The 13,541-nt window shown below is 45.9% G+C and overlaps 1 protein-coding gene across 1 annotated transcript in view; it reads left to right on the top strand.

The window, feature by feature from the left end:
- Positions 1 to 13,541, top strand: part of LOC140546516 (zeta-sarcoglycan) — a 170,911-nt gene that overhangs the window by 81,777 nt on the left and 75,593 nt on the right. The window contains exon 2 of the mRNA XM_072669862.1: positions 6,982 to 7,176. Coding sequence (XP_072525963.1) covers positions 6,982 to 7,176 — 195 coding nt within the window. The remainder of the gene's footprint in view (positions 1 to 6,981; positions 7,177 to 13,541) is intronic.

Here is a 13,541-nt window from a genome sequence, read left to right as displayed (position 1 = left end):
TTTTAAATATTGTGTTCAGGATCTACAATATTGTGATACATTGTGTTTCAGATTGGTGTGTTTTATATATAACGCTGTAATAACTGTAATATTTTGGTGTATTTCAGTGAGGATTAGCTTCTTTTGACATATTGGTCCAGAAAAGATATGCAGTTAATCGCGCATTGCATTATTAATGTGTGTCGCTCTGCAGTGCGGACACTCACCATAAGCTTGGGAAGCTACAATGCCTTTTATGTAAAGTCTCATTATTTGCTCAACTGCTTTGCTCTTTACTGAGGAACGCCTGAGGCTGTGCTTGATGCAGTCAGTTGGTGTGTGTGTGTGTGTGGTAGGCTGCAGAGCCCTGCAGCACTGCTGGGTATTTTAGAAAAGTAAAGAGCACGAACCCTGAATCCTGGAACAAACAGCTCTCAGCTGTGGAGGCAGTGTCTCCGCCGGAGCGTGTAATGTTTACCGCTGTTTTCGTATTTAGGAGAACGCCACCGACTCCTTCCCTCCTCCCAGAGCCTTCGGAAAAGTCAGTCCGCGGCTACAAGACATCAGCACGCGGCTGCTCTTTTGATTGACAGGCCGGCGGGGAGTGGGAGCTTGTCAGCACGAGACACACCGCCAGCCACCGCCACTGTTAGCACCGCTGCTGTCAGTGGCAACACTTCAGACAAGCCTGCGGAGGGGCGCAGGGTGACCTGGGAAATGTAGTTCAGTGGCGGCGTCGGCTAACGCTGCCTCAGCCCTTGTCATGGCGCTTTTGAAGCCTCCGTTTGTGCCTTCGCTCTCAAGACTGTTGTCTGTTGTCTGCTGTCTGCGCTCTTGTTTGGGAGATTAGCATGCTAACAACAGTGCCATGCTGGTGCCTTTTGCATTAGCGTTCTTTTTTTAGCGCTCCTCTCGGTTCGTCCCTAAACAGGCTCCGAAATAACGGCCTAATTAGCTTCCCCAGGTAGCGGGAGGGGAACGCTTGGCACTGTCTGGCTCCTCGTCAACGCACACGCTGTGCCGAGAGCGCAGATAAAGCAGCATGCAAGAGTGGCTTCGGGGGGAAGGGATGCGCAAGAAGTCAATACAACGAGCGCCTCCGGCACGGGCGCTCACCGGAAGCAACAGAAAAGGCATTAGGGAGTCCTAATGAAAGGTGCGGAAGGGCTGGCTTTTTCAAGGCGTTAGCATGGAGATTGGTTGATCTGGTCCTGGAGGGCCTAGAGTGTACTCTATAGTTGCCCTGGGACTAGACTGGAATTGCCCAAGCTTGCAGGAGAGTCCCTGAGTCTCTTGTTGTCAACCATTGGAAAAAAGTACTAGGATACATCATAGGCTCCTTCATTTCAGTCTTCTTCTTTCTAAAGCATTCATTCCATCATTCATCCATCGCTGTTTCCTTGTCCAGAGACAACCCAGAATCAGTGGGCGCAAGGCAGGAATACACCCTGGACAGGGCAGCGGTTCATGCAGGGCGCCAGTTCACCACAGGCAGGCAGGGAGGCAGTTTATCCTAGGTAGTTCCTCTACATGAGAAGAACAGACCAAACTCCTCATAGACGGAGACCCGAGCAAGGACCGAACCCACAACCCCAGGACGCCAGAGCCGTATGGGCACACACAGCACCGTGCTCCCTGAATTTGAGAAATACTCAAGTCAAACTCTCGCCCAATCACAAATTGTACTTGGACGAGACACAACATTCCCACAAAGAGGTCAACGTTCTTTGCGTCTTCGTCCCCAAGGTGATTCGGAATTGTGCTGCCTATTTCAACAAGGAACCATGTTGACAAATAAGGAAAGATGAAGTAAAGACAGAACCGTGGATGCCTCATTTTCCTGTGCCGAGGCTCTAAACCCTCGCCAACTGCTGTGGTTTAGTTTCCCCTCGTCTTGCGGAAGGCGGAACAGAGCGGAATGGAATCGGCCGCACCTGCTTCCCCCAAGCCCTCCTTGCTAATGCATGTTTTCCCAGCTGTTGATTTCACTGTTCGCTTCGCTGCGACTTCGTGTCTGAAGCATGCCGCAACACACAGCCGATGAGGACGCGCAGCTGTCGCGTCCATCCCCATCATCTTCTCCTGAGCGAGGGGACGGCGCTGCGGGGGAGCGGCGGGCGTTGAGCCGAGTAATGTTTTAACCATCTCGCGCGAGGAAAACAAACGCAACAGAGTTGCAGGGAAAAGTGCTGGAGCTTAATCTGCAATCTACTGCAATAGGGATTAAGCTCCAGTCCTGGGGTCAGTCCCACTAATCCCGACCCAACTCAGACGGAACTTCATGGTTTACCTGAAGAATTGGACGGATCGGTTGTGTTTGGGGACTATGTCCATAATCAGGGATAAAAATAATAAAAGGCCAAGCAATACACTTACACTCTACACTATCTGAGCGATGCCATAGAAGAACCACTTTTGGTTCCATAAAGAACCAATATAAATCCAATATAAACCTAAGGACCCCCTGCCCTGTCTGTTTGAGTGGTTTCCTGCTATAGCGCCCCACCTTCAACTCAGGAAGGGTTTGTTAATTAGTTGATTGGCTGGATCAGGGGTGTTGGAAGGACAGGACCAGGGTCCTCCAGGACAAGAGTTGGGAACCTCTGGGATGAAGGATGGATGTGCGACATATACCCGGCTCTGACGCACCGGCCAGCGCCGCACTAGAGTGACGTGGGGGGATAGCGCCATCTACCCACCCTAGAGAGAGCAAGGCCAACTGCGCTCTCTCGGGGCCCCGGCTGCTGATGTCTAGCAGTGTGATCGGGATACGAACAAGCAATCTTCTGATGACAGCGGCAGCACCTTAGTCCGATGGACCCCCCGGGGCCCTTGGTAGAACCTTCAGTTTTGAAGGACGTTAGGGCGACTCGACACAGCCGTTTCTTGACTTTAATCGAGTACCGTGTCGGCCAGTGGGTCCCCAGGCCTGGAGCTGATTTCCTGGGTAAACTTGGTTCCGTCGTCAGTCCCTCATTATCGCACTTGTCTAATTTGTTTCAGCCGTGCTTCTCGAGTCTTGAAGAAGACTGATGCTTCCTTCAATCAGGCTTGACATCTTGGATGCTTCTTTCGTCGCCTGTCAGACTCCGGCGTTTCAAGCTACGCCACCAGTCCTCCAATCAGGAGTCCGATTCAGTCTGGGAGACTGTGGAGTGTGCTAATTAAAAATGGAAGTAGGTTGATTAAGACTGAGTTGGAATGCTGCGGAATGATCCTTGAGATGTCCTTAACGGTGTCACAAACTCCAGTTGTAGCTCATCTTCTTCATGAAGAACCTTCTACACTGTCCTTGAGGAGGAACCTCTTAAGATTCTTTGAGGAACCTTCAAGGGTCTTTTCTTGAAGGTTATTCAAAGCAGCTACAGGTCCACTGTGTAGCTTTGCATTAGGAGCCTGTAGTCCATCTGTTGAGACACGATCTGGTCGGTTTCAAGATGGGTTGGTTTCTGATTACAAGACCACGGTTGACCAGATCTCATTTGGGTGGTGGACATGACATTGTACCGTCCGTGTTAGTGTCCTGTGGCTTGAATTTACACACTTCTCAGAGAGGTCTACCTCCTCGAGATGAATCGTTGATTGATTCCTGGAGGACCTCCTGCCCTGTTCGTTTGAGTGGTTTCCTGCCATAGTGCCCCACCTTCAACTCAGGAAGGGTTTGTTAATTAGCTGATTGGCTGGATCAGGGGTGCTTGGAGGGCAGGACCAGGGTCCTCCAGGACAACAGGACAAGAGTTGGGAACCTCTGGGATGCAGGATGGATGTGCATCAACAACAAACCATAGGACTTACAGGGGGTCTCTTTTCTGGGACCGTATGTCCTTCTTAGTTAATGAAGGCTGGAGTTGAAAGTCCCAGTGCCGAGTACGCACTGCTTCCCGAGTCCAGGCACAAAAGGCTTGGTAATTAGCTGAGTTGAATCAGGTGTGTTAGATCAGGAAAAACACAGCGTGATCAATCCCCCAGCTGGGGTATTGGCCTCAGGTTGTGATCGGTCAAAAGCTTGGTTTCTCCGGTGCAAGCTGTGAGCCAGCCAGCCGGAGGGAGGGGGGTGGGGGCCCAATACCTGCGGCGGCGGCACAGGCGCAGGCGAAGCGCCCGAGCTTGTTCGGGGATGGCAGCGTTTAATTAGCTGCAAATCTTCCGCTGTCTGCCGCCCCGCATTAAATTACGTCCCTGGCTGCTATGACCTTTTTAAATGATGTATCGATTTGTTAATACAGCTTAGCATTAGCACCCGGGTGCTGCGCATGTCGGCGGCGTGGCGTTGAAGTAATATCGCGGCGGTATTGATTCAGGGAAAACACGGAAGACTGTGATATTTTCCAGCCTTGTTTGCTTTGTGTAGGGGATTTCGTCTCTCTCTCTTGCTGAGTACACACACACACACACACACACACACATTTTTGTAATTCTAATTGAGACTGCTTAAAGCCTCCGCCTGCCTCGGACGGAAAAAAAGGCAAGTGTTCAGAACAGCTCGGGAAAAAAAGGGACAGCGTGATTCTGGGAGAACGCCGAATCAATTTTCAGTCAATTTGAGAAGCCAATGATCCAATGAGTTCTGGATGCCAGCCGAATGCTTCTAAAGAATGGTTCTATACAGCGTAGAACCAGAAACGGTTCCACTGCTGAAATGAGTCAAATAAAAAATTTAGCCATGGTTCTCAAAGTGGGGTCCAGGGACTTCCAGGGGTCCAGGGATCCAGTATAAAGATTTCCTGAAGTGGTTGCTCAGCTAAGGTACCTAGGTGGTTCCTAGGTGGTTGCTAAGGTGTTGCTAGGTGGTTGCTCTGGTATCTATCCCAACTATTGAGGCTCTTCTAGGGTTTTTTTTAGTAAAGGCATTGGTTCAGTGTAGAACCCTGGCAACTTAAAGAATGGTTCTCTACAGTGTAGAACCAAAAACAGTTCCCGCATTGGTTGCTAGGGTGTTGCTAGGTGGTTGCTCTGGTATCTATCTCAACTATTGAGGCTCTTCTAGGGTTTTTTTTTTAGTAAAGGCATTGGTTCAGTGTAGAACCCTGGCAACTTAAAGAATGGTTCTCTACAGTGTAGAACCAAAAACAGTTCCCGCATTGGTTGCTAGGGTGTTGCTAGGTGGTTGCTCTGGTATCTATCTCAACTATTGAGGCTCTTCTAGGGTTTTTTTTTTTTGGTAAAGGCATTGGTTCAGTGTAAAACCATGGCAAGAATGGTTCTCTACAGTGTAGAACCAAAAACGGTTCCAGTGTTGATCAAGTACCAAAAAAATTAGACATGGTTCTTACAGTGGGGTCCGAGGACTTCCAGGGGTCCAGGGGGTCCTCAGTGTTTTTGTTTCTGATCCAGTATAAACATTTCCTGAAGTAAATCCAGAGTGTTTGCTTAGCTAAGGTACTGAGGTGGTTCCTAGGTGGTTGCTAGGGTGTTGCTAGGCACCTGCTCTGGTATCTATACACGTATGAGGCTGTTCTAAGGGTATTTCTAGGTGCTTTGCGGAACTTCCAAGAAAAGAGGTTCCTCCACAGTTTGAAATCCATCCGGTTCGAGGAGCGTGTGTGATGGGGTAGGCCTGCAGTTAGCTCCATGCTAATTGGTGTACATAAGCTTTCATTATTTGTTAGCTACGTTAGCTACGTTCTGTTAAAAGCTGTGGGGTTTTAGGAGGGGAATAAAAGCATGTCTCCTTGTAAAGAGCGGTGGACTGTCACACACACACACACACACACACACACACACACTGTTTCTGTGCACTCAGCAGATGTAATGGCGCTGATTGAAGGCTCAGGTGAGGTGGCGAGGCCGCTGGTGGGGTTACTCGGGGCGACGGGCCGAGCGAAGTCTCCGGAGCGGCCTGATGGATCTTTCAGCTGTCAGATCTGTTTGAGAAAACGCATCCAGATAAAGGGGAAGAGAGGTGTAGCGCGCGAGAGCGAGTGAGCGAGAGAGATATTACGCTAAAAGGTGAGGTAGAAAGAAACAGAGTGAAGTGGAGCGAGCGAGGGGAGGTAAATATCACACAGCGGAGTGAGAGAGCGAAAGAGAGACACACACAGAGAGAGTGTATACGCGAGAGAGAGAGAGAGAGAGAGAGAGAGAGAGAGAGAGAGAGAGAGAGTGACCTGTTGCTGTTCAGTGTTATAAATGATGACCAACAAGTAACAACTGCCCACACACACACTGATTCACCCACCATGAATATGTATGGAGAACACACACACACACACACACACACACACACACATAGCTTATTCACTGTGACAGTCAGTACAGTACAGTACAGCAAATTCTAGTTCAGTACAGTCCAGGCCAGTACAGCATAATACAGTCCAGTCCAGTCCAGAACAGACCGGTACAGCACAGTACGGTCCAGGCCAGTACAGCACAATACAGTCTAGTCCAGAGCAGACCGGTACAGCGCAGCCCAATCCAGTCCAGTCCAGTCCAGAACAGGCCGGTACAGCACAGTACAGTACAGTCCAGAGCAGACCGGTACAACACAGTCCAGTCCAATCCATTTCAGCACAGTGCAGTGCAGTCTAGTCCAGAACAGGACATTCCTGTCCGACCCGGTTCTGTCCAAAATAGAACAGAACAGCACAGTCCAGAGCAGCACAATCCAGTCCAGTCAGGTCCAGTCCAGAATAGGCCAGTACAGCACAGTACAGTCCAGTCAAGAACAGGCTGGTACAGCACAGCCCAGCCCAGTCCAGTCTAGTCCAGTCCAGCATAGTCCAGTCTAGAGCAGAACATTATAGTCCAGCCCAGCCCTCTCTCTCTCTGATGTATGTATACGAGCTCTGTTCTGTCCAGCGCCAGTGTGTGAATGGGCGGGGCTAAACTGCTGTAGGCTGAATAGGCAGGTATATGTGAACGTGTTGGTTTTTGTGACATCACAGACCCATTGTCCACACACTGCTCTGGCATTCAGTGTCAGTGTGAGGTCAGCCTTTTCTCTGAGCAAGAGTTATATATTAACCTACCTCTCTCTCTCTCTCTCTCTCTCTCTCTCTGTAGATGACCCAGGAGCAGTATATTTTAGCGTCTCAGCCCGGTGGTCTGCAGCGTCCAGGCTGCCCCGCCCCGTATCCTGTGGGTATTTACGGCTGGAGGAAGCGCTGCCTTTACTTCTTCATCCTCCTCCTCCTCGTCACCATGATCGTCAACCTGGCCCTCACCATCTGGATCCTCAAGGTCATGAACTTCACCGTGGTGAGCAGATTCTCCTCCACACAAACTGAACTAGAATGTTTGTAAACGTGCAGTGCGTAAAAGCTGCAGATTCATACTGGATTAAATCACCCTGTAGTTATTACTATCAGACTGTAAAAGCTGCAGATTCACACTGGATTAAATCACCCTGTAGTTATTACTATCAGACTGTAAAAGCTGAAGATTCATACTGGATTAATTCACCCTGTAGTTATTACTATCAGACTGTAAAAGCTGCAGATTCACACTGGATTAAATCACCCTGTAGTTATTACTATCAGACTGTAAAAGCTGCAGATTCACACTGGATTAAATCACCCTGTAGTTATTACTATCAGACTGTAAAAGCTGCAGATTCACACTGGATTAAATCACCCTGTAGATTTTACCATCAGACTGTAAAAGCTGCAGATTCATACTGGATTAAATCACCCTGTAGTTATTACTATCAGACTGTAAAAGCTGCAGATTCATACTGGATTAAATCACCCTGTAGTTATTACTATCAGACTGTAAAAGCTGCAGATTCATACTGGATTAAATCACCCTGTAGATTTTACCATCAGACTGTAAAAGTTACAGATTCATACTGGATTAAATCACCCTGTAGTTATTACTATCAGACTGTAAAAGCTGCAGATTCATACTGGATTAAATCACCCTGTAGTTATTACTATCAGACTGTAAAAGCTGCAGATTCATACTGGATTAAATCACCCTGTAGTTATTACTATCAGACTGTAAAAGCTGCAGATTCATACTGGATTAATTCACCCTGTAGTTATTACTATCAGACTGTAAAAGCTGCAGATTCACACTGGATTAAATCACCCTGTAGTTATTACTATCAGACTGTAAAAGATTCATACTGGATTAATTCACCCTGTAGTTATTACTATCAGACTGTAAAAGCTGCAGATTCACACTGGATTAAATCACCCTGTAGATTTTACCATCAGACTGTAAAAGTTACAGATTCATACTGGATTAAATCACCCTGCAGATTTTACCATCAGACTGTAAAAGCTGCAGATTCATACTGGATTAAATCACCCTGTAGTTATTACTATCAGACTGTAAAAGCTGCAGATTCATACTGGATTAAATCACCCTGTAGATTTTACCATCAGACTGTAAAAGCTGCAGATTCATACTGGATTAAATCATCCTGTAGATTTTACCATCAGACTGTAAAAGCTGCAGATTCATACTGGATTAAAACATTTACATTTACATTTACGGCATTTAGCAGACGCTCTTATCCAGAGCGACTTACAAAGTGCTTTGCTATTTACCCAAGAAAACCTTCGCTAGTTAGAATAGACTAATAATTCAAAAGATACCTCCAAGCTTAGACATTACTAAACACAAGACAATAAGGCGACCATAGAACTATTCGTCCAAGTACTCTCTGAAGAGGTGGGTCTTCAGTCTGCGTTTGAAGACAGCGAGCGACTCGGCCGTTCGGACACCCAGGGGCAGCTCGTTCCACCACTTTGGTGCCAGGACAGAAAAAAGCCTGGACACTTGTCTTCAGCGGATTTTGAGGGATGGCGGGTCAAGCCGAGCCGTACTTGAAGCTCGAAGGGCTCTTGGTGCGGATCGGCTTTTGACCATTGCCATCAGATACGGAGGGGCTGGTCCGTTCTTGGCTTTGTAGGCCAGCGTCAGGGTTTTAAATCTGATGCGGGCAGCTACAGGAAGCCAGTGGAGAACACCACAATTATTACTATCAGACTGTAAAAACTACACACACTGCAGATTCATACTGGATTAAAATCCTCCCTCAATTATTACTGTCAGATTGTAAAACTACACACACTGACTCATACTGGATTAACCCTGTATATTTTACTGTCAGACTATAAAATCTACAGATTCATACTGGATTCAATCACCCTGAAGTATACACTTACACACACTGCAGATTCATACTGGATTCAATCACCCTGTAGTATACACTTACACACACTGCAGATTCATACTGGATTCAATCACCCTGTACATTTTACTATCAGACTGTAAAAGCTGCAGATTCATACTGGATTAAAAGAACACCACAATTATTACTATCAGACTGTAGAAACTACATACTGTAGATTCATGCTGGAATTCAGTGACTACACAACTATGAGCATCAGCCTGCAGATTCATACTGGATTGAAATCACAGATCTTTTGGGTCTGGGGTTTAATTACAGCACCTGGTCGGGTAAAGACCAGTCCGGAGCTTACGGGTCTTTACCAGAACGTTTCTCTCCAAGCCATCAGCTTCTAATGCAGTTAGCTGGGACCGGAATGTGTGTGTGTGTGTGTGTGTGTGTTTGAGTATAATGTGGCCGCTCCATGACATCCCAGTGGTTCTGCTGTTATGTAGCTGTGTGTGTGTGTGTGTATGTGTTGCTAATAGATGAATTAATAATGGTGACTGGTGCTTTAGGGAACATCAGTACGTGTGTGTGTGTGTGTGTGTGTGTGTGTGGACAGTTCTTCACATTGTGTAGGTGTTTATTTTCAACAGCTGCCTATTCTGGAAAACAGATTTGGCAGAAAACACGAGTAAATGATTCACAAAGCGAAAGCGACCCGGTCGTGATGACTCTCACAACTCCCCCAAAGCACCAAATTACAGCCTGAGTCCTGAATATCTCCACCACTTCAGCTCACAGCACACCAGCACGGGGCATTATCCACAAAACCAGTAATGTGTGTGTATAATATGGCATAATATGAAATATGGCAATTACTAGGGGTCCAAGCACCATTTATATGTATACATATACATATATATGGTGCTTGGACCCCTAGTAATTGGCATATTACATTTCGCCCTAAATGATCAGCTTTTTCTGGATTTAATATTTATAGGCAGTGTGTTTAGAGAAAATGAACTTTTGCACTGTATTTTATAAACCATGATCAACATTTCCCCTAAATTCCAAATACAGATATTTACTATTTAGAGCATTTATTTATTTGCAGAAATGACAACTGCTCAAAAACAACTGCTCAAATAATGCAAATAAATGATTTTAATAATTATTATGCAAAGACATTATTATTCACACATAGTAGTAATGTTGGAACTTTGAGAGCATTCAAAAATCATTATAGTGAATTAACCTTGACTGGCAATCACAGCTTTCATGTCTGACGTACACGTAGAGATGCAGATTTAAGGAAAAAAATGTTTTTCAGAGCTGTATATATATATATATATATATATATATATATATATATATATATATATATATATATATTGTCACATTCCAAAATAGTGACTTTACAGGGGAAGACAAAAAATGATTTAACTTTGAATGGAAGTTTAATTAGTTTAGTTTTTACCAAGTAATTTAGAGCATTTCTATTGGTCCATTCATCCAGAATTGTTTACACTGTGTACAGAAACAGCTACAGGGTTCAAACCATGAGGAAAACTAAAATAGATACATGTTTGTCATTGGACAGCATATATATATATATATATATATATATATATATATAAATCAAGGTGTCTATCTTTTACAAAGTTTAAACAAAGTTTAATCACATAAATGACAACAATATTCTGTGATTAATTCTGATTAATCACAAGTTAAAACACTAGCATGTACGACCTTGAATAAATGTTCATAATTTACTTGCTCTAGGACTTTTTTCCTTTCTTATAATATCTCAATGTAGTTTAGAGATCTTTAGCCTTGAACACAATGAAGCTTGAACACTTCAACAACTTTTTAATAGATAGATGGAGGCTCAGTTATTGGGTTGGATTAAGCTAAGAGAGAGAGGTGAGGGAGGAGTAAGAGAATGGGAATTAATTATTTATGTCTATGGTGCTTGGACCCCTTAAAATAGCCATATTATGATACAGGCATACGCTTCCCGGATCAAAAATGAGCCCTTATTCGTGTTTAAGGTGGTACTAGTAACTTCAGGCTCCTGCAGACGGCGCTGCACAAGGATGATGGTGCTACAAATACCTGTGGGGTGTTTGACGGGACTCAGGCTTTGAGAATAGTACAGTGCAGTGCAGTGAGGATCTCGTTGGACGTGTGGAAGATGGGTCGCAAAGCAGATGCAGTTAATGATTGGATAAAAGGAGTGACTGTATTTGGGCGTGGCCAAAAACCACAGTGTGAAGGAAGGAGCTGAATCTGCAGGTGTATGGAAGCATACGGTCATACGGGTCTACTAGCAGTGGCAGAAATCCCAACCTACAGGTTAAAAGTCCTCACAATTTTGTCTGAAAGATGATATTACTTCTAGAGGTCAATGTAGGTCCTTTTCACAAGCCATGAAACTGTCCATCGGTTTGGTCAGTTCCGTCGTTCGGCCACGTCTAAAAAGGCATGGTCAGGTCTGGAACTGGTTTCTTTGAAAGGATGAAACCAAGCGTAGCTTAAATATGGAGGAGGAGGTAGTGTCATGACACTGGCAAGTATGGCTGCCGGTGGAACTGGGTCGCTGGTGTCAGTTGATGTTTCTTCAGTGCAGTGAAGGCTTGGCAAAGCATCTCGAGGGAGGAAGCCCAGTGATTCTGCAATCTCCACGGGTTCCAGACTTCAGGCGGACGTTGAATGTAAGGAGTGTTATGTTATTTCGTCCAATTACTTTTGAGCCTCTGCATATACGAGTTCTACCCGCAGTCTCTCTATTAACACCGCCGTTGCCATGGAGACCTGGGCCCGATAAACCTGTCAGGAATTACATTTCCATCCACTTTTCTCCATCCCCCCCAAAAACGCCTCCCTTGTAACTCAATCTGCAGCGCCGGTCAGCCTGCACGCCACCGCCGATATCCCACAGGCCCCCTGGGCCAGGTGCGAATATGTATGCAAATGAGCCCGGTCATGTGACCTGGCTCGCATCCTGCCCGAGATATACTGCCGCAGGTGCGTTCTCGGGAGAGAGCGAGACAGGGCGAGACAGAAGGGAGAGAGAGAGAGGCCGCTGGTTCCCAGGGCAGACAGTTTTTTTGCGCTTCGGTTAAATCCAGTCAGTCGGATTCATTTCAGCGCGGGAAGTGAAGCACTATTCCACGGATATTAGACAAATCTCTCTCGCCAGTGACGAATGTCAGAGAAGCGGCAGTGGAGGAGTGAAGCGAGTGAAGATCTACCTGGTAATTCCAGCCGGATAAAGAAGCCCTCACTCGAAACGCTCCCATGGGAATTCTAGGCTGTGGTGTTTTGCAGGGACCTTTATTAGAAACACTCACCTTGTGCCTTCTTAACTGGCCACTTTATTAGAAACACCCTCCCTACGCTTCAGCTCACTGGCCACTTTATAAGAAACACCTACCTTGCACTTCTTCACTGGCCACTTTATTAGAAACACCCACCTTGCACCTTTTCACTAACCACTTTATTAGAAACACCTACCCTTTGCTTCAGCTCACTGGCCACTTTATTAGAAACACCTACCTTGTGCCTTCTTAACTGGCCACTTTATTGGAAACATCATACTTGTGCTTCCACTCACTGGCCACTTTATTAGAAACACCATGTTTGTGCTTCCACTCACTGGCCACTTTATTAGAAACACCATGCTTGTGCTTCAGCTCACTGGCCAATTTATTAGAAACAACCACCTTGCACTTTTTCACTGACCACTTTATTAGAAACAACCACCTTGCACTTTTTCACTGACCACTTTATTAGAAACATCATGCATGTGCTTCAACTCACTGGCCACTTTATTAGAAACACCTACCTTGTGCCTTCTTAACTGGCCACTTTATTGGAAACATCATACTTGTGCTTCCACTCACTGGCCACTTTATTAGAAACACCATGTTTGTGCTTCCACTCACTGGCCACTTTATTGGAAACACCTATCTTGTATTTCTTCAATGGCCACTTTATTAGAAACATCATGTTTGTGCTTCCACACACTGGCCACTTTATTAGAAACACCTGTCATGTACTTCCACTCACTAGCCAATGCCTTGTGTGTGTGTGTGTGAAGGCAGTGAACGGACTCCCCTTGACCCGAGACTTTAGTGGTAAAGTCCTGCTGTGAGTAATGAGGGAGAGATCAGATGGACGGGTCCATCACTCAGAGGTCGGGGGGAGGAGGGGTGTAATGAGAGTGAAGTCAAAAGCTAATGGCTCTGTCCCATTTGTCACCTCACAGCGCTGACGTTCCTCACTCACTCTGCCGACAACCACGCATTCCTCCACCTCAGAGCTGCACAGCACGAAACAACACTCGCACTATAGTACAGTTTCAGCTCTTTAATTGAGTTAGATTGGGATACAGTACCATACTTTTGCTATAGTACAGTTTCAGCTCTTTAATTGAGTTAGACTGGGATACAGTACCATACTTTCACTATAGTACAGTTTCAGCTCTTTAATTGAG

This window comes from Salminus brasiliensis, chromosome 24 (assembly GCF_030463535.1).
Source record: "Salminus brasiliensis chromosome 24, fSalBra1.hap2, whole genome shotgun sequence".
In the NCBI taxonomy this organism is placed as follows: Eukaryota; Metazoa; Chordata; class Actinopteri; order Characiformes; family Bryconidae; genus Salminus; species Salminus brasiliensis.
This window is presented reverse-complemented; position numbering and strand designations above follow the sequence as displayed.